Source organism: Topomyia yanbarensis, chromosome 2 (assembly GCF_030247195.1).
Source record: "Topomyia yanbarensis strain Yona2022 chromosome 2, ASM3024719v1, whole genome shotgun sequence".
Taxonomy (NCBI): domain Eukaryota; kingdom Metazoa; phylum Arthropoda; class Insecta; order Diptera; family Culicidae; genus Topomyia; species Topomyia yanbarensis.
This window is the reverse complement of record NC_080671.1, coordinates 195,572,936-195,598,719: the sequence shown is the minus strand read 5'-3', so window position 1 is coordinate 195,598,719 and position 25,784 is coordinate 195,572,936. Positions and strand designations below refer to the sequence as shown.

The 25,784-nt window shown below is 40.3% G+C and overlaps 1 protein-coding gene across 2 annotated transcripts in view; it reads left to right on the top strand.

Annotated features, from left to right (window-relative positions):
* LOC131682567 (discoidin domain-containing receptor tyrosine kinase B) overlaps positions 1-25,784 on the top strand; it is an 840,338-nt gene that overhangs the window by 432,312 nt on the left and 382,242 nt on the right. For both annotated transcript variants that reach the window (XM_058964138.1, XM_058964139.1), the window contains exon 3: positions 21,872-21,977. In XM_058964138.1, the coding sequence (XP_058820121.1) occupies positions 21,872-21,977 (106 nt within the window). The remainder of the gene's footprint in view (positions 1-21,871; positions 21,978-25,784) is intronic.

The window sequence follows — 25,784 nt, the reverse complement described above, 5'->3', positions numbered from 1 at the left end:
GATAGCCCTCTATGCGCTCGCGACACACATGGCCATGAATCTGAACGTACTACTGTGTCTCAGGCGCCACAACCCAGACCGGGCCTCCGTACCTCCGTATCAGCGATGATACGCTAACTAGAAGACGCGTCTACCTACTGCTTGGCCCAACGTTGTTTTTGTAAGATTTTGGCTAAAGCGTTTATAACTTTGGCCGCCTTCTCGCCGGCATATTCGACATGGGTGTCGAAGGCCAGTCGGTCATCTATCATTCCGCTTAGCTGATTTAGAGCCCGCTTGGAGACTATGACATGCTCCCCGACAGTGATTTCTGCTCGATGCAGCACTTTTCAGTTGCTTACCAATAGCACCTCAGTTTTGTGGTGGATTATCAGCACCTTCATTACTTGCATCCAGTTTCCAATCCTGTCGATCGCCTCTATCGCTAACATTTGCACCTTTTTACGATCTCTACACCCCTAGGCAGCTTGAGCATCTGCGTGCCATTATACATTCCATTTCAAAGCCTTTCGGGACTCCAGCCGCAATTTTAATTGATTTTTGTCCCCCGTTTGTCACCGTAGATCAGGAATTGGTTCTGGAAATACCTGCAAGCTGCCTTTTGATGTAGGAATTGATGAGACATTCGCCAAAATGCCTGTTTTTCAGACATCAAGTTTAGCAAAAAGTTGGTTAATATCAGTGAAAGACAATGCTGGAACAGCTTCTCAAAAATTGACATATGTTTTCACGTCAGCTGCGACTGATGCTGAATGCAAACGTTTGCTGTCCAGTATCTTCACTGGCCTTTAAAACAGCTAACCCCATGCAATTCAAACTAGTATCGAAGACGACCCCGTCTACTTCAACTCGGTTAGCTGGTATATAACCCCAGTACTCCATCGTAGAATGCCCGTTACCTGCGATATTATTTAACTGCTTCAAACCACTTACCGCCACCTGAGGTTTATCTGGGCGAATTTTGGATATTTCTGTCGCGGCCGAATACCGCTCCGTCAGAACTTGAGAAATTCTCAAACAAATTTAAATAGTTTCTGGTTTTGGCCCACAAAAAGATCGCATTGGGTTCGGTTAAGGAGCATGGATATAGCTTGAACCGAGGAGACGGTTTTACTCCGACCTCCAACTCACCTTGCAGTGAATCACTGTCAGGTGAAGTCTTTTGCGTGGGCCTAGAGCCTAGCGCAGGATAATAGAAGAGACAAGAGCGGGAAATGTAATATAACAGCGACATTTAACTTCACTTGAATGTGCCATTCGCACTCCGTACCAAAATAGTCCAGGAACAATGGATCACCGACGATCAGCTTACGATTAGCTGATAAAGCAATATTAACGTGTGTGAAAACACACTCTTTTGTTTTAGAACTCACGGGACGAAACCAAAGGTGAACAAAGCGATCTGTCACAGACGAGAACTCACCTACTATGAGGTCAGCGTTTTGAACAAAATAAATTGGTTATTTAATGTTTAATGGTCATTCATGGTCATTAGAAGTCCAAACGCCCTTCCCACGTAACAGGCACGTAGCCAGAGGGGGGGCTAGGGGGCTAAAGCCCCTCCCGAAATTTTTCAAAAATAAATTAAAAAAACCTGCGACTTTTAACAAAATTTGGTTTGAACAAATTATTGAGAAAAAGTTGAAGAAGGCTATTCCTAACCACCAAAGGCATTGGTCACGAAATTAAGTGTGCTTTATGCTTTTGCTCGAGCCAGTGCGAAGCGAACGACAAAAATAGTAACTTTTATATGATGTGTCTTGTCCGAAAAATAAAAGAAACTGTTACTATAATTGTCGAAATCAGTGAGTAGCAGAAGCAAGAAGTGGTGCTCCAGCCAAATACGGTGATTATAAAATTATTGATGATTCGCATAGAACCGAGCATTCATAATGTGGAACATTTCCTGAAGGTGTAAATGGAGGTTAGACTTTCGGAAGCCGCCTTTATCGAGTTCTACCATGTCAGGCATTTAGCGCTCAGCAAATTAGCCCAGACGAAACCATTCATTTCGCACAACTTAAAACACATGGTTGTGTGTGACAATGCTATAATTAAGATCCTTCAGTATATGGACGATGAGAAAATCAATGTTCCGCTACAAGATCGGATACCGCTTACTCGCAGATTAATGTCACATTTGCAGAAATGGAATCCATTCGGAAGGGCAATTATTGAGGGCGAGAAGTAAGGAAGAAATCATATATTCGCGAGCATAAAGGCAGCAACTACGATAATGACACGGAAATGTACAATAGCGAAATAGAAATAAGCAAGACATCGTTGGTGAGGAAAAACATATTTCCTCGCCTCGTAAACAGGTTTCTACGTGCAATGGCTAAGCGCTTACACGAGATCTGCCGGACAACCATTTAAACTCGTTATATTATTTTTATTGTTTACATAAGGAAATATATAAAAGACCCATGACCCCGTTTGTTATTTTTAAATGATAAGTTTTTGAATTGCGCACAATTTTGAATTTCTGTATTAGGTCAGTGCACACTGTACACTCTGTTCTCTGAACTGTGCTACACAAAAAGTATTTCAATTTGTTTGAGGACGATTCAGCCGTGAAGACAGTTTTTGTTTCGCGTCATTTTAACGCAATACCATTTTTGTTGATGCTTCATTTCATTTTTACGAGGAATTCGTTCCGTACTAATACACTGTTCATCCGTAAATCCGTGATATCTGCAACAAAAGAGTTAAAGCAAATTCTTTTGAAAGTGGACGGGTCAAAAGTGGTAAACCAATATGACGAATCACGAAGAGCGACTAAAATGTTGGGACTGATTAAATCTATAAGCTAATAAGTTAGGATAAGTGTTTCGATTTCATATCTTCAGTATGTGACAGTCTTCCGTTCTGTTTTTGCTCGCCATGGAATAAAATGAGAAAGATAATCTTAAATAAGAGAGATATGAGAGGAAAAAAAATCAATCAATCGAAATTAACTCAAGATCTTCTTCTTTATTTTCTATACACTCAACACGAGTGCTTTCGGAATTGCGCTCTGATCTTATAATTTCGTTATCCGCACAACTTTGATGCGTTGGGTACAACAATTTTAATTGAATCTTTTTCCCCAATAGTGGTAAAACAATTATTTTTATTCAAAAACAAACCAATTAGTGAGAAGATTAGTGTCCACATATTTGTTTAACGAATTGACAAAAAGTTTTGCAAAAGTTTCACAGGAAACATATAATTTGCTGTAATTCAAAAACAGACAACTCTAAAAGAAAGCCTCTTCGGCAAATTAGATGTAAGCGCGATGTGTTCTCTTTTATGTGTCGGAAGCACGTGATGCTGAAATTATTAAACTCACCTGTTTATAGTTTCTAGTTATTTTAGTGGTGTCATCAATGTTATATTTACCAAATATTAAGTAAATTAGTAGCATTCACTAATTAGTGCTAAGTAATTCTCTCTCGATTAGTGAACAAGTTCTGAGCAGTTTCACTCTGTAGATTAAATTCTGGATAGTTTCCATTAGTAGAATTAATCATTGGAATATATATTTTACATAGTCCAAAAACCCATGAAATCGGAAATAAAGCCTTCAAATGTTCAAATATAATATTTACTTAAGCTTGGTAATCTTCTCAAATTCCAACGGTTTTGCAAGATTGCTGAAAGTCAATAGAGCTAAGGTTCTTATTCTTGCTTTGTAGTTAAATCAGTAGTTTTTTGCACTCACTTTACATTTTGACTTTCACTATAGTGTCAGAGATCTAGGAAAATCAGTCAACGATATTTTTAATTCGAATGTTCAATGATATAAAAAATATCTAAAAAGAATCTACTTAAATAGATAAATAGATAGTTATTTTCAGTTACCTGATAATATTGTCGAAGATAGGCTTTAACCCATTTCCCACGAGAGTCAAAAAAATGTGTTTTTTTAGGATTGTTGTGATTACGACATGATCAGTATCATTTAAATTGTAAATTTCATAAAGTTCAGTTGACGCAAATTTCGGATGAAGTCACAGAACTAGTAATAGTAGCAAGACACCTGATCATGAAAATAGGAGTTGAACCTATTTTCCGCATCTACAAATCACCTGCCTTATCAGAAGATTTGAAGCAAATTTCGACATTCACTTTGTTCTGACATTCTTTGCAACGGTAAACTTGGATTTCACACTGATATATTCCTATCCATGGGGACAACCTTGGCGATGGTTTCGTTCTCCTGGTTAGCAAATGCGTGAAAAGTTTCGTGAGACGGGTTTTGCATATTTTTCTACTCATTCCAATTTAGCGTCTTCTACAAATTGTAAACGTGTAGTCTAGAGTGCGTAGCATTTTCAAGCAGCCCTAAATACTTTGAACTCTTGAATATTCATTTTTGTAACTAGAGATATTCCTAACTTGTAAATTAATAATAATGAAATTTAATTCGTCGATGCACTATAGCCTCTCTTGTAATAGAAGACATATTTTTAGGGTTTTTAGTGTCTATTGTCTTAGTTTTGGAATTGTTTTCACTAAGAACTTTTCATAATTACGTTCAGTTTCCAGTGACTATCTCAAGTCAGCAGAATTAATACATTTATGCAATAATTTTTAAGCCCCTCCCGAAACAAAATCCTGGCTACGGGCCTGCCACGTAAAATAAGTTTCCCCCAATTATCAATAAAATTCAACGATCAAAACGTTGGCATTACTTTCTCGTTCCTACAACTAGAAGCGCCACAGTGATTAAAAAAAGCGGTTACATTCTGCTCACTAAATTTTCCAAAACTTTATTAAATGTTAAAGTTCTCCAAAATTTTAAAAGTGAGCTGGAGTAGTAGACAGACATTCTGAATGAAAAAGAAATTAAATGAAAAAAATATGAAAATCATAACTATTAGTAGATAAAGTTTTGGAGCACATCTTTCTTACAAAAGCGATGCAAAAATTTATTATCGTTCAAAATCTCACACAACCTGTTCGTTGTAATTTAAGAACGGTGCTCCTATATTGAAAGGTTAGACATAGGGGAACATGGGGAGACTTTACCAAGCGCAAAATTCTATTTTTGGTTATTGCGTCTTCTATTCGATTCTTATGTTTTTTTCAAGAATATTTTTATATCTGTTTCGATCCCTTAAGGTAATTTTAAAAGTTTGGAATGAAAAATCCTTTCCTTACAGAAAGTATTACGTGAATAATAAATTTGCATTAAATGATGTAATTTTTAGAAAACTTTGTATGGACATATCTACTCGACTACTAATTACTATTAATGTTCTAATATACTATCTTAATCTTCGTGAAGCAGTGAAATGATTCTACATACATTGGAACATTGGAATAGTTATTACTAGAATTTGAATGACATTGAACGCAATAACTAATGTTGGGGAGGCCTTTTATATTTTTACTGCTACCTAAAGATCTCGACAATATGGAAAAAAATAATTACAGTATGTTTTATGTCATTATTTTTTGCTATGATTTTTCAAAATTCTCTTGGTCATGTCTCCCCACGCTTTGGTCAAGTCTCCCCGCAGTGGGGAGACTTGACCACAAAAAAACCATCTCAGAAAAACTTTTCAAACATTAAATTAAAAATTCTGCAAAAAATCATGAAGACATTGCACATTATATCTCAATGACTTTTAAGGGATTGAAGGTCTTTTTTAGAGAATTATGCAGTTTTAGCTGAAAACCTGGTCAAGTCTTCCCATGTTCCCCTATACTACGTCAAAAAAATAAATTTTTCATCTATGCCAGTCGAAAAATAGCACAATGCTCTACGGAATAATACACATACCAACCACATCTGCACCCAGCCAGGCAGCATCAAAAGATGCAAAAACTAAATTAAGTTTCACCCCATCGCTGCTGCCAGTTTCGATTTCGAGGCTAGTTCGACCTCCTCAAACACTATACACTAAATAACCCTGAGGTTGGATAGCTGGCTGCCTGGTTTGAGATGCAGGCGCCCAATATGCCCGGAGTAAAAACTGCTTGAACAGCAAGAAAATTCCAACCCGCCTTTCACGAGAATGTGAGGCGAATGCCCCGGATGAAAATCAGAGCGAACGGCTTTTCATGTAGTATACCATACTGGTACTGTACTGTACTGTTTACTGCAGGTTAGAAAAGCGATCCTTGTCAGCTGCAGTATACTCTCACCTCCAAAACACTCGCCTGGCATTTCACTTCATTGTTGTTGGGTCGGAAACCATCTCCGCAGCCTCAACCCGTTGAGCACTGATTGTTGTGAACAATATCAGAAGCCGTAGCACCAACAGCACCAGGGGAAAACCAATTTCGAAAATATGCTTAATTTCCTTTATTGTTTTTCATTATTTTCCACACAACGGGATGCCTTCAATCTCGGGGCCACGTCGCTCCGGCCGTTCAGCGTGTGCAGAACGAAAACATCAACCATCCGGGCGGAGGAAGGTCCTATGGAAATACAAAATGCTCAAAATACTTCCTCTTTTGAACTTGGCACCGGGTAGCGTACCCACGCCCCCATGTAAGCCACACGACTAAACCGGATGCAGCACCCAGACCGTGGAACGGGGTGTTTCGCTTTTCACAAAATTCATAAACAATTTTCATGAACACTCGGAACAGAACATATTCCATGGGACGCGCATTCTTTTCTGCTTCTGCCTACATCCTGCATGACTCTCGTGCGGTGCTGGTGGATTGAAACAATATTTTTGGAGCAAAAATAAGCATTGTAACACGAAATATTCACATTTCGTTACAACCGACGGGTGAATGGGCCACAACCCACATAACGTTCCGTTTCTTGCACCCAGGGCATGCCATAAGCCATTGCCGTGTTCTTCTCCGGGGGCGGAAGTGCACTAGTGGAAAAAATTACCGCAATTCAGCTTAACCGGGGATATGTTGAACGGAGGAAAGCAACCACTCACACCACAACAACGCAAACAACCACTTTGATGCCAGCAGAAGGACGTTCCGTCCGGCGTCATCCCGGAACCGGCAAGACTTGCACTGACATACTTGCATCCGTGGTTTACCCTATTATTCGACTAATGGAAGTGAAGATAGTGAAAGAGCGTAACCGTCAGTCGGTCGGTTTAGCGCAACAAAGTACTGGATTTACTTTGGTGGGGGGGCAGTTTGAACAGACCGTCCGTGTCCAGTCATTATTTGGGAGTCCATTGGAACCATGATGTAAGTGCAAGTGAATAATCTGAATTTGAAACTAGGGGATCTTTTTGGGATGGTTTCGTAGTTCTATCGGCAACAGTTTAGATGTAGCTGTTTTAGTTACAGGAACGTGGGCTGGAAATTGGCACGTGGGTTGTTTTCTACGACGGAATGTATAAAATATTAAGTGTGATTAGGGGAAGAATGAGAAAGATAAACTGAATGATAATCTTGTAATACATTTAATTCCCTCAAAAGTAGTTAAATTTTATCTGAAAAATAGGGATTTGGCATTTTTATTTACTCACTCAGTACCAGCTCTGCCCGTAACATTGAACCTCAAATTTAAATATATGGGTCACACATTTATTGCGTCACGCCAAAACCTCACTTGACCCGGACGCGACTCTTGAGCCATTTAGGTCTCGACTCTTCTCTTGCTACTCGTCTCCATCTATTAAATCGCCATTTAGTCTCATCTCAGTGCACCATTTAACTACTGTTTCCGTGAGTGAGCTTCCGGCGCCCCAACGACTCGGCTGTTCGACTCGGTCTACTCAATCAAGTCCCCTCCGCGGATCAGCCTACTTACGCGCTCCCCGGTAGGGTGTCGATGTCGATCCGGTGATACCGATGGAGTCTGGCGTCATGTTCGCTGGCACCCCAATGACCTGAATCCCATGCTGCTTAGCGTACTATTCAACTGGTTCTAGGCCGTGGACCTAGTCTACTCCAGCGGAGAGTTCCCCGGCGGCGGTGCTTTTCCGAACCCGATTTGTTTTTTAACAACGGTCTTTTAGTCGGAGGTGCTGCTTTGTTGGTCCCTTCGCCACTTCCTCTGCAGTTTGGAAAGTATACTCGTCACTACTCTGTTGACTGCATCCTAGATAGGCTTTTATGTTTATTGAGCGGTACTACTTACAACTTGTGGTAAGCCAGCTGCAGTTTGAGATCAGCCATCCAGGTTTCCACGATGCCTATTGTCTCTACCGTCAGCATCTTCACTTTCTTAACCTTCCGGCGCTTGTGCCCTGAGTGCACGCTGCTTTGAAAATCTAGCGAAATCGTCTTAGGGTACCAGCGGGTGCTCGTTCATTAAGCCATTTGCGTGACTTCCAGAGGGTTAAGCATTTTGCGAGTTATTGTCAGGACAACGTCATCTGCAAAGCCAATGATCTCGATTCGCCTGGGCAGTTCTAGTGTGAACACACCGTTGTACATTATATTCCAGAGTGTTGGCCGAGTATGGAGCCCTGAGGTGCTCCCGTCATGCCCCTAATCGACCTCTGTCCCATGTTTGGCTCGTAGACCAGTACCCGTTTCTGATAGTAACTTTTCAGAACCTTGCACAAATAGTCCAGGACCCACATTTTTTGCAACACTACGGTGATAGCCAGCCAGCTGGCGCTATTGAACGCGATCTTTACGTCGTTCATTACCACGGCATAATAACGATTATCCCTTCTCCTTTACTTCGATACATTCTCCACGCTCGCTATGACTGTGAGAATGGCGTCCACCGTCTAGATCCCTTTCCAGAATCCGAACTGCTTCTGCGATAGTCCGTTCTCACTGTTAGCGCAGGTCGTCAGCCTGTTGAGGATTACCCTTTTCAGAAGTTTATCAAGAGTATCTAGCAGGCATATAGGCCGATTAGACGTTGGATCTCTCGGTGGCTTCCTTGGTTTTGAGAACAACACCAGCTTTTCCATCTATCTGGGAAGTGTCACAAGTCCAGGCAATTTTGTAGAACTAGCCTGAACATGTTCAGAAACGCCAGGATCGCAGTCTTCAGTGTCACGTTGGGGATACCGTCCGAATAGGGAACTTGCTTCGCTTCCAGCCCTTTTATCACTATAAAGACTTCGTCGTTGGAGACTCGCTTGTCACCAGCATTTCCACCGTCCGCAACAACGTATGGTGTAGCCGGCCGTGCGATTGGGTCGTGCTTCAGGAAAAGACCCTACACGATAATTTTCAATTAGTCAGCGCACTTTTCAGTAGACGTCGTTGGACCCTTGATCTTAGCCATCACAACACGGTAAGCGTTGGCCTAGGAGTTGGCGTCTACTTCTCTGTACAGTTCTTTGTAGCAGGCGGACTTAATGAATAAAAATGTGAATGATTTCAATATCTTTCTGTAATTAAAGTAAAGAGCGTAAATTCTTCAAGAAAATCGGTCTCTGGACTCTCTAGAAATGGGTGGCATGTTTCTTTTTACTCGGATGTTGTCAGTTCAATCGAATATGACGTCGAAACAGCAACTACTCCGCGAGCGTGTTGTATGGTTTTACGAAACGCATGGTCATCGAGGAAAAAAGTTTACGGTAGACATCTTCGACAATAAGGACGGAACTAGTTTGCGCGACACCGGCCGAAAATATCACTGCTCCCATACCTTGATTCACCGAACCCTCAAGATAGTGGACATCATCTGTCGCAAGAAGACTCAGTACCCCGATAACGATCGTGAAATCGCAGTACCGCTGGATGACAAAGATCTTCCGCGGGGCGTCGTTCGTGCTGGATGATGAAAGTTACTACGAAACAGTTGACCACCAGGATCCGGAATTGTATCCGTCAAGCGCTCTTGTGAGAGCATCGTTACTAAGTTGCGTCGTACGGCTGACCAGGGCCTCTTCTCCAATATTCATTGAGGTATTTTTGAAGCATAAAAATGTTTTTATTAAAAAATACTTCGTTGATTTTTTGTTTACTTTTTAACTACATGACTGAAAAAATTCTCATTTCTTTTAACACCCGTTACTTAGTACTGCCTCGCGTTTTAAAAGCGGTCCTTGTCGACCGGAATGTCAGCTTAGACTCTTGACTGACAACCTCAGGTCTTGTATTTTTTGACAGAATAAATCGATTTTGATAATTCTGCCGGCAATCAATTTGGCATTTCAATATTAATTTTTAAAAGGGCTAATGAGATTTTTGTAAACAAACTTATTTCGCTCATTATTCCACTGTCGAGTTGATTTTCATGTGAAATACACATGAATCAACATCTTTACCCCTAATAGAATCAATTCCAAGTGTTTTCTGGGTTGAAATTATAACAAATTTAGAGAATTCAGACAAACAAATGTTTATTTACAAATCTTATTAGCTCTATTCAAAAGTTGATATGGATTTAACCGTTATGTGTCCGACGCGGTACCCGGGTACCTTTTCAGGTTTCAATTAATGAAATTCCAATGTTTTATCCATAGCTGAAATTAAAACTTTGTGACATTCTAGAACTTCACTAAGTCAAGCTTTTGGTTTAATAGTATTGTTGATATAATAAGAGGAGAGTGGGGAGGGGCCCCTGAAGGGCCAACGAAGTTACCCGGGTACCCACAAAACTGAAATCCCAATAACTAAGGCAATTTCCAACCGATTTCGACACTTTTGGGTGTTTTTTGACTCAGGAATTCATCTACTTTTAGAATTGGTAAAAATTAATCGGGTTACTTTATTCGGTTCCCGGGAATCCGGATTTCCGGAAGCATGTTCCAGTGCTGGGATACTATTTGTGAATTTCAATGGAATACTGGCAATATGGGTATCAAATTCTTCAGTACGTTGTATCTCGTGGTTTTGGAATCATTTGGTGATTTGACCGCGGAACGGACATTCCGGAGCAGGTGCCCCTGGGGCTGTGAGTGGCCTTTCCGAGGTCAAAATTTCCATACGGTCCCGTAACAATAAATAACAGACTTCCGAGACAATTTGAAGAGTTTTGATACTCATATTGCTAGGATATAGTTAAAATTTACAAATCATACCCAAGTACTGGCACATTACTCCGGAAAATCCGGATTACGAAGAACCAGTTCCATTCATTTTCACAGAATCAAAAAGTAAACGAAGTAAAAAGTAAGTAGTAGTAGTAGTAGTAGTATTTTGGTTCAACAGATGGTTCTAATAAACGAAAATGGGGGGGGGGTCGGTCCTCAATGAGAAAATATCGAATCTGGGTATCTTTCTTTTTATTGATATCTTAGACTCGAGTCAATCCTCCAATGCAACAATGTCAATCCACCTTCCAAAGGAATATTTCACAATAGACAAAAAAGCACATCATCATGTCATAATCTTTTCAGAGATTCAAAATGTTTATGTTGAAATGGGCTTTTGTGATTGTACTGTTATTCTTCAAACAGTAAAATATCATTCGACTTATGCTGTTATCGGTTTTGGAAAGATTTCTTCGATAAATCCCTTCAATATTATTATACCACAGTCGGAATGTTTTTAAAATAAACCACAGCATATTAAGGAAAACTAACGGATAACATCAATTACTATCACGAAGAAACAATTTCCATCGTAGTCAATAAAATGTGTATCAAAACATTTAACTTTTAGGTGACCATCATCCGTACAGATTTCAAACCATCGTCTCGAATAGCAACACACTGTTTGTAAATTAAATTTTCTCCTTAGAGCTGGAAATCTGTTCTGGTACCGACTTGTAGCAGCTTTCAAACTCATCAGCTCGTTATTCAACATTTCCCAGGCATCACCGGTTAAGAAAATATATCTCGAACATCTCCGAGCACCGTGAGCCCATCCATGACCAGTCTTGTGTAGTTATTTAAAGTGTGTAATTACAGGTCTCCCTTTCTCTCTCTTTCTCTTTACTTCCCTCGTTTTCTAGAAGGCTCAATTCCTCCTTTATCTCCAACGGGGATGATACGAGAGTGCGATGCAGACCTGGCCACAGTATCATACTGATGGGCTTGGAGGTCAACGGAGCTGCGTATCTTCAATACGTTTCTTCAGTTGGACGTTCAAGACAGAATACAAGTCTCAGCAGTGCCCGCATCAAGTACTTGCTACTCCGGTCCGTGTCATGAGAAAAGTGCAAACCGATGCGTATTCCGAGAATTTCATATTTTCGATGTCAGTCGAAGAGAACGTACGGCTTGTTTTAAAATTTATATTTATGTGCAGCACCATAAATTTAATTTAATTTAAAGCTTGATGCGTAAGAACCGAAGAAGTAGGGGCAAAGGAATCATCCGCAGGAATAGTTTCGAGCTACCTCTTTCTTCCTCATCTTGTTGCTGACTTGGCTTTATTGTCTTCCTCGGATTGGATTAGCATTTCTTGAATACTGTGAACTGTTGGCATTGAGGTTGCTGGATGTTGCGGGAGTTCATGCTTGTACACTTGTTCCGTGCAGTCAACCATTTGTGGATCTTAACAGACGTCACGGGGGTGTCATTTGATAGGAGTGGGTGTGTCAGAATTTGCTCCTTCCCATCAGCCACAGAGACAACCGTCTCCAAACTATCCAGCCTCTCCCCAGTGGAGTGCAGTCAGACACACAGAGTCGGGCTCCGATTCGAATGTAGTAAATTTAATTAAAAACTTGATATGTAAGGTAAATTTTAAATTGAATTGCAGGCAGTGTTGCACGGGATAATTAATTTATAATGATGCACCTTCGATGTAACGTGATTTCGAAATTAGATGCTTTATTAATTCAGAAACTACCTTGTTGGAACTTTACTCGTGGAAAAAATGATTAATTATTGCGATGGACGATTGTAAAAATAATCATGTATACCTTGGACATAAAGATTGAACTAGGTACAAATAACACTCGGAATGAGTGCAATTGTTTTGAATTTCAATCCAACTCATTGAATTCTTCTTTCTCCTTCAACTCGTGTTCCGATCCTCAAATCTTGCTATTCAGCCACTATCGTTGACTAATTTTTACCCTTGGTCAGATGACCGAACGAATCGTGTGGGACTCATTCTCAAAGGAGTAACTTTTACCTAACTTGTTCCGCCTAGTTCCTCGCTCTTCGGCTCTCGCCACTTCCAACTTTCAATCACTTTGTCAGCTGGTCGTTTCCGTTTCCTCTTTTCTCCGGTGGGTGACGTCGGCAGTGTAAAGAATTCCAAATTCGATAAGCGCCTCGCCGAAACGAGTGCTATTAAACTAATTCACTCACTTCTTGGTCGAGTGAAAGTGGATCCCCTAGGAGGAGACTAAGGAGGACGGAGAGGAGTTGTCCGCTTCGAGCTCGTTTTCCGCCGGTCTCTGTTGCGATAAAGTTGTCCACCCGTTCGGTTTGCTTGCTCCGATGAGTGGGCGCACGGGGAGGTGGTCGGATGTGAAGCAACCGAACACGGTATCAGCAGACAAGAGTGGACAAAAGTTGATTCTTTTGATGGATTGAAACCGGAGTGATTCGATACGGAACGAACAACGAGAAAGTTTATGCTACGTTAGTGAAGTCGTAAACGGAAGATGAGTAAATTAAGTGGATGAACTTGCACAGATTGATTTAGTTTCACTTTGTCTGTGGAGGGTAAATTGAACATTCTTCATGCAGCATGTATGAATAAAATTGATTCATATATTACAACACGGGCTGTATCGAAACATTAAGGAATATTTACATATCTAACAATTGTTACACGGAAAAATTGAAAAATGTGCGACGAAGTAGGGAATACTCACGTTTTTGCGTTCCGGAAACAGGACCGTGAACAAAAATCATGTGTTTATAATAATGTAAAATTTTCCTTCCGTAATACCTGCATAACTCTTTTATTTGTGGAAATGTTCCTCAAGTAGTTTTTCAAATGGATCGTTGCGTGGAAATTTTTGAATGCTGTTTCAAAAATACTGATAAAATTCCAACGCAGATTTTACATTTAACATTTTTGTTCTAACATTTTGGTGTAATGTAACATTTTTACACCTTTGACGCGTTTGTATTATGTTAAAACTGGGCAAATCGCATGATACGTCTTTTCGATTTCGTGACTGTAACAAACACCATTAGAATCGTCGTCCTGAAATTCATGTTGTGTGAGTGTGATACGTCAAGTCACTGTAGACTGTTTATAATTTCTGAAGACAGTTACAGTTATAAATGAGCTAAATTGTTTTTTTTGTGAACTTCGCGTTTTCCGCTATGCCAATACTAAATGGTATTTCTGTATGTGAACTAGCACATATTTTTATAAGCATGATTATTAAACGAAATTTTAACTCGTGATTTTATCCATAAATTTGACATAATACCCATCGTTGTAAAAACAGTGAGGTTGATATTTGGAATCAATTTTTTGAAGTAGAATACTTTCAACGTTTCAATATATGGATCCCGTTTCAAAATTTCACCCGATTTTTTAAACGTGAATATCTGCCGTTGTACTGAATGAAAAAAATAAGATTATTGCGCTATCTCATTGGAAATATATACAACAATTTTGTATCCAATTCCGTATAATGTACAATCGCTAATAATAACGGAAAGAATGGATTTAATGAAAGCAGTAATTATCTCATCCATGATCGGTCGGTACAATTCGATCAAGCAGCGAGCGTTAATAAGACTGCCCCTTTGTCATCCAATGAACTGCGACACGTATAAAAAGGGAACAAAAGTAAAAATTCGTTAGTTTGTGTTCTGATGTTGTAGGCGTAGCAGCTGGTGCGTTTCATGCCAGTTCGCATTCTTCAGTGGTAGATAATATATCCCATGACTGCCGTCAGGCGCTGATGGCATTTCATTTCAATGATGTACTGGCGTGTCAGTTTCATGCATACACAGAAGATACAATGATGACACACCATAGAAAAAGCAAAAAGCTCCTTGTTTCGGAGATGAATAAATGGATTAGCGATGGGGTGGTTTGGTGCATAGAGAGAACCACGCTCCCTTGCTCTTGGCGTCAGGTGCGTGTACAGATAAATGCACCATGGCGCGCGTCCCAGAGTGCACTATGGTGTATACATTGAAGTGTGAACTGGCGAGTACTCTCTGGCAAGCGGTGGTGCGGGTGCGATCGATGATTAGGTAGATAAGCACTGGTTGTTTCGTTGTGTCAAGGAGATGGTGTTGGCTTATTGGAAGCGCATATTATGATGTTCTGTTGATGACTTGATACGAGTTACTTCGTATAGCTTATTTACGAGTTTATAGAGCATTTCTACACTACCCGGGGGAAATTTAAAGTACTCGGTTCTCGGGGTAAACTGGGAAAAAGTTTTACGTATCATAAATATTTAAATATAGTTAAATATCGATCCGTAAAACCAGATTAATTATATAACAGATTGATGTATGACGAGATTTTTACATTAAAGTTAAGACCCGCTTAGTTTATGTGCGGCTAGATGACGCAATGTACATTCTACTTATTTTGTTTGCGAGGATCGCGGCTCAACAAGTGAAAATCTCTATTAAAAGTAATGTTCTGGTACTGCGTTCGTTGCAGGATTATTGCGAAAATTCCACTCTAAGAAACCTGCTTGGTTAAGGTTTGATCATATCATTATTTAGGAAAAGATGGGGTAAAACGCACCACCCAAGGAATTATAATCATAGTTTAGCAATGCAACATTAATTGAGAGAATTTAATCAATATCATTTAACCTTCTAGTCTTGAGATAGCTGTAAAATTTTTCTCCTTTATAAAAACAATATTTCAAAATTGTAACCTCCTAGTTTTAAAATATCCAAAATGTAAAAACAAAAGAATTTGGCACCGCCAAGCTAACGCATTTGTGCCTATCAAATAAACGACATGAATAAAAAAAATATCATTTAACCAAGTTTTTCCCCTGTAATCGCAATCGTAACGCTTTGCAAAATGTTCAAAAACATGTAAAATACGCACTGTTTCAAAATCATTGTAAATTACACTATGAAAAATGGGCAGCGAAAACGCACTTGTGGGGGTAAACTTCATTACAATTAGGGGACATAATTCTCTACAACAACACGTAATTTTGTTTTCTATCGAGATTTCACAAAAGAGTAGCTTTACATCGCCTTAAGTTATGCAATTATTATGTTTTTCAAAACAATTTTTCTGTTTTAGATTAAAGAAATGGGTAGGTAATGTCAGACATTGCCGAAATTAAGTAGCATACACTTTGGGCAGATGATACGAATGCTGCGGAACTGGAGGCCAACACCAACAGCCTAAGCGGGGATGTGCTGGTAGCCGCCCTATCATGCGCGTGCGACGCCACAATGCTGAGGAAAACCCTGCCAAGAAACGGCAGACGTCCGGTATACTGGTGGAGTGCCGGGATTGCAGCCCTACGATCAGCCTGCCTCATAGCTAGACGTAGGATGCAACGAGCCCGTACCTAGGATGCAAGAGAGAACCGCCGTGAAGTGTTTCGAGCTCCAGGGCCGGATGGAGTTCCAAACAGTGCAAGGCAAGGCAGAGATCATAGCGAACCCGAACATGTTCATGCTATGCAGAGATGCCTTGATGAATGCCGCTTCACCGATAGATGGAAAAGGCAGAAATTGGTGCTGTTGCCGAAGCCCGGGAAGTCTGATCGACACGACTGGCAAATTGCTGGAGAGGATCATCCTCAACAGGCTAACTCCGTACTCTGAAGGTACGGACGGACTGTCAAGCAATCAGTTTAGTTTTCGAAAGGTAAGTCCATGATGGACGCTATCAACTCAGTGAAAAAGACTGCTGAGATAGCGATCCAACGGAAAAGGCGCGGCATTCGATACTGTGCGTTTGTGACACTTGACGTGAAGAACGCATTCAACATCGCAAGCTGGGATGCCATCGCGCTCTCGATACACCGGCTTAGCCTACCGGTGGGTCTGTACCGGATCCTGGAAAGTTACTTCCAGAACCGTGTACTGCTATACGAGACCGATGCCAGCCAGAAAAGGGTTCCTATTACCTCCGGAGTCCCGCAGGACTCGATCCTGGGCCCGGTATTATGGAACCTCATGTATGACGGGGTTCTGAGACTAAAGTTCCCTTCTAAAGTCAAGATAGTCGGCTTTGCCGACGACGTAAACTTGGAGCTCTACGGGGAGTCAATCCCTAAGGTAGAACTGACCACAGAACACGCGATCAACACTGTGACGGAATGGATAAGCGCGAGAGGCCTGGAGCTCGCTCAACGTAAGACGGAGGTTGTTATCGTTAACAAACCGCAAGTCGGCACAACATGCAGTTATCCAGGTGGGAGAAGTCGCAATCACTTCACAGCGGAGTCTGAAGTCTCTCGGAGTCACCATAGACGCCAAGCTGACCTTCGGCAGCCATGTCGACTATTCGTGCAAGAGAGCTTCGACTGCTGTTGCGGCATTATCGAGGATGATGTACAACAGCTTAAAGGTGTGCGCTAGTAGACGTAGGCTACTGGTAGGCGTTGCCGTATCTATCCTCAGGTACGGCGGCTCGACCTGGTCAAGAGCACTGAGGGTGACCAGTTACCTGTAGAAACTGGAGAGCACCTACCGCGTGATGTGCCTCAGAGTGATATCTGCCTACCGCACGGTATCACACGATGCATCCTGCGTGATAGCGAGCATGATGCCAGTCGGGCTGGTCATCCAGGAAGATGAGGAGTGCTTTGAGCTACGTGGAAATAGAGGAGCCCGCGAGCGCACCAGGGTGTTTTGGGTCGCCAGATGGCAGCGTGAGTGGGATAACTCTTCGAAAGGTAGGTGGACCCACCGGCTGATACCTGACATATCGAGCTGGGTGGGTAGACCCCATGGGGAAGTTCACTTCCATCTGACAGAATTCCTGTCAGACCAAGGCTACTTCCGATAGTAACTCCACAGGTTCGGGCCCGCGGAGGTCCCCGTCTGCCCTGACTGCCCATGTGTTGATGAGCACATACTGTTTGTATGTCCTCGCTTCGAAGTCGAAAGGAGAGCAATGCTTGACGTCTGTGGCTGGGACACAACCTCTGATATCCTTATTCAGCGGATGTGTCAAGCGGTGAAGAAGTGGAACGCAGTCTCAACTGCAACCACCCAGATTGCCTGCAGGCTACAGGGAATCTGGCGCACCGAGCAACAGACGACGGGCGCGGCTAACTAGTGATGGGTTAGTTGGAGCAGAAAGAGCCGAGCACGAAAAAGTGAGCGAATGGTGTGTTCATGCTGTGGCAGGTTTGGCGCAGCGACTGGTAATCGCGTAAGGGGTAAACCCAGCCACCCCGAAGCAAGGCAGAATAGTGAGTGATTAGGCGTATATATGGACTGCCTCATGCCAAGATGGGAGGGTCGTAGCGTAGTATGTTGGGACTTTGCTATTGATACCTCGTGGCGTGGCAGAGAAGTGAAGGGTGAGCATCCAAGTCAGCCTCACATGGTATGTTAGGGGTGAGCACAAAAGTAAGCCTCAATGGTATGTCAGAAGTGTGGCCTAAGAAAAATGTCCCACATAGGATGCCAGGGGGAGCGACAGGGCGTAATAGAGTGGTATGATCGAGAGTGAATCAGATGATAGGGTGAGCATTAGAGTGCCCAGAAAAATAATGAATTTTTGAAAACTCACTCGGCTCACCCCTGAGTCGATTCCTAGTCCCACCAGGAGTACTTGCTCCAAATTTGAAGCAAATCGAACAAGTCTAGCTACCGGGCCAATGTGCCTGAAGTTTGTATGGGATTTTTCGACGATTTACATGGAGAAAACCCACTAGCTCGCATTTTCACCGCTAGGTGGCGCTGTATGCATCGTATTATCACTGTAAGTGAAAATAAGAAAGATAATTTAATTGTCTACAACTTTGTCGAAGACTGCTAGTCAATCCGGCTTTGTTGAAAGAAGTTATTAAACTTTTAGTGAAGTGATGTCTGAGTCAGTTTTGCATGGGGCCTAGCAGTACGTGGTAGTATATCAGTACTAGGTTCTAACAAACTAAACATTTTTGTGGAATAATGGTTAGATTTAGCTAAATAGTATGTTCGGAAGAATTGCAGTACATAACACGAGTTATGTTTTGGTTAGAAAATTTTAGTTCCACCTGTGACCGCATAGATGGCGCCAACACTAACTTTTCAAAGGAGAGAGATAGAATATCAAGATGTTTGGCAAAATTACTGAAAAAATCTTGTTCTACAACTTTGTAGAAGACACCTAAATTCTATCTCTCTCCGTTGAAAAGTTAGTGGTGGCGCCATCTATGCGGTCACAGCTGGAACTAAAGTTTTCTAACCAAAACATAACTCGTATTATGTACTACAATTCTTCCGAACACACTAGTGAGCTAAATCTAACCATTATTCCATAAAAATGTTTAGTTTGTTAGAACCTAGTACTGATACACTACCATGCACTGCTAGGCCCCATGCAAAACTGACTCAGACATCACTTCGTTATAAGTTTGCAGTCTTCAACAAAGTTGTAGATAATAGAATTATCTTCTTAAGTTTCACTTTTGGTGATAATCTGATGTATACAGTGCCTCCTAGCGGCGAAAATGTTCGCCAGTGGGTTTTCTCCATGTAAATTGTCGAAAAATCCCATACAAACTTCAAGCACGTTGGTCCGGTAAGTAGACTTGTTCGATTTGGCTCAAATTTGGAGCAGACACTCCTGGTGGGACTAGAAATCGACTCAGGGGTGGGCCGATGGTGGTCATTTTTTTTCTGTCACTCTAGTGAGCATCCATGTCAGTCTCACATGGTATGTTAGAGGTGAGCACAAAAATAAGCCTCACATGGTTAGTGTTAGAGAGTGAATCACGGTGTAACAGAGCGAGCACCCAAGTAAGCCTCATACAGGATGTAAGAACGCGTGAGCGAGAATGAGTGAGTACATCAGGTACAGCCATCCCCCCAGAAGTAATACCGAGAGGTAGTCCCTGGGTAGAACAACGGCGGAGCCCAATGGAGTTTAGTCGGTGTTACCTTGTGCATGGTGGAGCCCGACAATCCAGTACACTCCGTGTGGTAGCTTGGCATCTACTAAGCACGTGTACTGGGTCAGTGCGTAAATTGCATTCTCTATTGTAAAAAAATACGACTGCCGCAATTTTTACTTTATTTTGGTATTTCTAATTGAAATAGCGAAATAACAGTACTCATTATATGCTCTTTTCAGGGTTACTATATTAGGATACGTATGTCCAAATATTTTAGATTTCGATGTACGTGTACCGATATTTCGATATTTCCATTAGAAATAACGAAATAATACAACCTATCAGAAGACAGTTAAAATTGTATTTTCTCTTGAAAATTTGAGTAGAAGTAGTTTAGAGTGTATTGTTTATTTATTATTACTGTATTTTTTCGCTGTCAGTATTTCGCAAATAGGAAGAAATGACGTCACCAGAAAAGCAACGTAGCGAATTGTTTTTGCGCATTTTTGAAGTGGTTTAAAGTTAAGTAATAATTTTTATAGTTTGGCAAGCCTACTTCCATTTGCTTGCTCAAAATAATTGGTTGAGAGATTGACACAAATTTACAAAAGGGTCTAAGTGGTTTCATCGTTAGGACGGATTTCTCGGAACCCGAAACAGCAGATGCCTCCAATCAAATGTGAAGTGTAACTAATTGCATGAGGTTCCATTTCCAAGCTCTCAAAATTATTATAATAATCCGAAGCATCCGTCGAAATGTTAAATCGTTTTTGAAAATCGATCAAGGTACGATCGTCTTGTTGAGTTCCCGGTCATTGACAGTAAATAGCTAAATCCAATTATCCTGCTCCATTCCCTAGAGCATCACAAAACACTCGCGCCCTTGTAAACAGAAAAAAAAACATTCGCAAAACTATGCTTGAATTAGTTCATATTTCATGGTTTGAAAGTTTCTCATATCCTGCTACGAGCACGAGCTCGGACTTTGAATCAAACAAAAGTCCTCTTGGTCGGCCTTCAATATCTAGGCTGAAAGGATTGCTAAAGCAAAAACTTTTTCACTTGATTGATGCTTACCATAATAAAGTATCCGCAGCAACTTTTTCTTGCTCGGTCCTTGCTTTCTACCTTTACCTACATATATTTTTTTTCTTTCCCCCTGACCGGACCAGAAAAGGATTCTCCGGCAGAAGAATCTGCAGTTTTCATTGTTCTATAAACAAACATTAAATTAAACTATCTTCGAGCAGAAGTTTTTGCCGGTTTGTAACACCATTTTCCTTCCCTTCATCCTTCTATCGGACCCTTTGCAGCATCCGGAGAGAAAATTATGATTTATACAGAGCACAAGTTTCACTGAATTCAGTTTGCGCTCGGAAAGTTTCGTCTGCTCGAGTTCGTGCTGGTTGGTATAATAGTTTGGAATAGTCCACCGTACTGCACCGGTTATTGCATAACTATATGTACAGTTGTCGACTAGGCATGTAGATGGCGGCACTGGTGATGAAAGCTGATGTTAGTTCATTTGTGGACATGATCATTCATTCCTGTCGCAGTTAAACACGGTTCATAACTTACGATTTAATGGGTTGTTTTGCATTCTAAAACGTGGTGTTATTTGCGGAGAACGTGACTCTACTGAGAAGCAAATGACTATCTTCAAGGAGCAATTGCTGACGCGATAGGACGGTATTTTGGTATTTTCAAATGTGTGACAATAAAACAAGTGCTTTGCGCTTCGTTTGAGTCCCTTCGATAATCTTATACATATGCACCTTTTTGAATAGTTTACCATCACAATCCATCAGTTCACTGCGAATCCGTACCCGAGTCAATCATAGTACAGAACGACAAAGCAATTACTGCTCGAAAACCGACCCACAAATCATACCTCAACATCACCGTCAGACCGGCTCCAACCAGTCCCAAGTAATTTAGTTCTGTCCAGCATCGTCTTGCTGTGGTCATCCGCACTTTTCTGTTCAGTTCACCACTGCAGCTTCACTGCTCTGCTGGTTGATGGTGAGCACGATGCTATACGTTGCAAACCGAAACCTGTTGCTAATGAGTCAAGACTAATCGATTTTCTTCTTTCTTTTTCCCGTCGGTTTCCCCTTCTAATTACAGAGAAATGCAAAAATCCATTAGGGATGGAGTCCGGAGCGATCAACGATTCGCACATAACGGCGAGTTCGGCCCACGACATCGGCAATGTGGGCCCTCAGCATGCCAGGTAAGTCCTACCTTTCACAAATTCGAAACCGTATCCCCATAGAAACTGAATTTAGGAGATAAAGAGCTCAGCTTGCAGGAGCTCTTTTGCAATCATTGTTTTCCGGAGCCGCCGCGCGAAGTCCTGCGAACAGAAGAACATTTTCCGGTTCATTTTTTAATCTCCCGCATACACCCGGAATCCTTTTCCTATTCAAGTGAACTGTTTGTGAAGAATGGGATGAGATGAGAACAGAAGGAGATGTCGAAAGTGGTATTCTCGCTGAAAGCTGAACAGCGAACTTCTTTCAGCACTATACAGGAACAACCGTTGTTGCGTCGTCGACTGCAGGATAACAAACCCACATTATCCTCATCGGGATAACAAATTGCTCTCATTTAAAATGAAAAATCACTATGTGTAGTAGCACTAAGCTGACTACTACAGCCCGACCTACCGTGGCAGCTCCTGTTTGCTTTTCTTCTTCTTTCTGCGAAGTTTGTTTCTTTCATTCGCTTGAATCCTTTCACCACAGTCTTCAGGCAGCGAGAAGATAAAGCCTCCTGTGGTGCGTTGAATTTCCTGCCTGCCTTTCCCCTTGCTGCATTGGAAGAGCTCTGAGCCGAATGAGTGTTGTGGCTGGGGCAAATTATATGGAGTTTGAGTAAAGTTTTCATTCAAATTTATTTGCCATAACAAAAAACTCACCTTTTATCAAATAATTGTGCACATAGAGTTTTACTATCTAAGATAATGAATCAGTCTGTTAGTTTGTCATTAAAACAATTAAGCACTAAAGTCACAAGCTGGCAGCTAAATTGGATGCAGTCGTTTCTACTTCTTATTTTTGTTTGCTGGTGAAAACTAAAAACTTCCATTATCACACAAGATAAGATCACTTGTAACTTTTAGCATCCTACATCACATTGTTTGCAAAATTGTCTCACTGTCCTTCATAAGTGGCTCCGGTCAGATGGTAAGAAGGGGGTACGTCTTTTTGGAAAAATGTGTCTGATGCACGATGTGGAAAATTTCGTATCTTGAAAACGGATTTCTCGACATGCGTGGAGTGTGGCGAAATATTATTGAAATCGAACACAGAAATTATATAATAAGTACCTTAAGAAAGCCACAGGTGGTGTAGGAATCCGTTTCGTTTCTCCCGTGTTTAAGATGGTCATGTTGAAATTGTCGCAAAGATCTTGGATTCATGTTGATCTATTATCATCATGAAGAAAACTCCATACCGTACCGTGTGAGTTAAAATCTCCTAGAACTAGTTGCGGTGCCGTCAAGGCTTCCGCAATATTACAAAGCGTTTGGTGCTCTAGAAGGAATGTAGATTAGGGTGGGGCAAAATGATCGTTTTTTCAACACAGCACTTTTTTGGTTCCATTTCGGGTCCTAAATAACTGTGCAAAATTGGGGACCGATTGGTTTTAACCCGGCGTAGCACATTGCGTTTGAAATTTGTAGGGAAATTAATATGGGAAAACCTACTTTTTTACATTTTCAATTCTACAGACTCCAATTTTTCCTAGAGTATGCCAACAAGTAGATAAAAGTGTAATCCAGGATAAGCTGAACAACTTTGCCGGAGGATGTATGGTGTTCGAATGTCTCTAAAACAAGTTATAGATTTTCAAAGTTCGATAGATCGAATTGAATGCAAAAAATCATTTTTTTTGCCAACACTGCGGGTGTACCAACGATATTTCATGTAGCATACCAAAATAACATTATAGATTTTAGATTTACTGTAACTTTACTTCCATTGATATAAGTCAAGGCAGAGAGATACTGTAGGTTTCGTTTCATCGTTACTATTATGCATAGGACATTGTGCAAATGTTTTAAAATAATTCTTCTGAACATTCCAACTCGACAATATTTCAGTTCGAATTTCTATATATTAAACCCCTCCCCCCTCCCCTCACTAGGCCCTATTGCTCAACTACCTACGCCCATGAAATTGAACTAAGGCTTTTGAATAATTTATCCAAACATACCAATGCACATTGGTCCAGAATGCAAATTTAGCAAGAATTTTGACATTTTATTAAAACTAAACAACTTAGCCTTCTTAAGTCTTTGGAGAAGTTTTCGTAGTTTATGACCCCCTCTTTTTGTTAAAACAACAGTTAGGGTGGTTCTAATTTTACCAAGATCAAAAAATTAACTTGTTATTCATTCTAGCTAGAGTCAAATGACCTTCAGCGAAGTTTGAGAACGACAAATTTTGGAAAAGTTTGCTGAAGACATGTAAGCTCTATCTGTCATACTTTTTATTTTACAACAAATTTAAAGTCGGAGCATAGGGTGTTTCTTAGAAATACAGTTTTATTTAAATAACTTTTGTTGTATTCATTTAAAACTGAAGTAGTCTTCAGACAACTTTAATATTGTTTTAAGGCGAATAATTTGTTTCATGGCACCATATATCTAACTATTTCCGTTGAAAAGTTATGAGCACTTGTTCGCCAAAAATGAGGTTGCTTGGAATAACAATATTACTCATTTGGGGCAAATAAAAGATAATTATTTTTGAACTATAAATAAGGTCATGATTAGAGTTATAATTGGTCGGTGTTAAGTCAGACCGGACCAAGTCGCAAAACATCAAAAAATGAGTTAATGATAGCACTGGATAAAGAATTTCTTCGTCTACATTCTACTTTTACCAGATTTGAAATATGAAACAATAAACAAGAATTATGGTAAAAATTATTTTCCTATTATAATGTAAAGGATGCTGCGATTCAAACTTTAAACGCGTTTTTCTCGAAATCAATGCACTGTCACTTAGTCCAGTCTGACCTAACACCGACCAATTGAGCAAAAAATGGCAAAAACGATATTTTTTTAAATTTTATAAAATTGATTTAAAAAAACTATTTTTGAAATATTAAGTGCTTATATCTTCTGAACAATAAAAGCTAGAGTTTTGATGTATTAGAAGAAAATGTTCGTCTTCAAAAACTCTGAAAAACAATGAAAACTGAAAAAGTTATATTACAAATTTGGATTTTCAGGAATTGACTCTTTGTAATATGTTTAATTTACTTTCACGGATTAATTTTCATGATATTTTACAATATTTTTCTATTATTTTAAATAGTGGGTAAGGTGGTTCTAATTTTTTTAAAATCAAATAAATTGACTTTTTAATGGTTCGAGATAGAGTTTCGCTGTCTTCCAGAAAAATGAAGAAAATGAAATTTAAAAAAACTTTGTTGAAGACACTGAAACTCTATCTCGTGTATTTTTCATTTTACAAGAAATTTACCAAAAAAATTTAGGGTGTTTCTTAAAAAATGGTTTTCATTGTATAACTTTTGCAGTTTAGATTTTTCATTAAGATCACTTTAGATACTTTAGATATTTTGAAGGAGAACAATTTGTCTTAATATATTGAACCTCTAGCTTCACTCGTTAGAATGTTATATATACTTTTTACTACAAATAAACTATTTTTTGAGTAAATATTGCAAGATTTAAAAATATCCTATTTGCCATTTTTGGTGATCTATACTACAAAGCACGGTATTTCATATGGAAGCAACGGTATTTAATGTTCAGTGCCCGAATCAAAGATAATTCTATTTGAAAAAGTTATATGTTGGTATGCTATATGAAATATCATTAGTACACCCGCAGTGTTGGCAAAAAAACGATTTTTTTTGCATTTAATTCGATCTATCGAACTTTGAATAGCTATAACTTGTTTTAGAGACATTCTAACACCATACATCCTTCGGCAAAGTTGCTCAGCATATCCTGGACTACACTTCTATCTAACTGTTGGCATACCATAGAAAGAATTGTAGT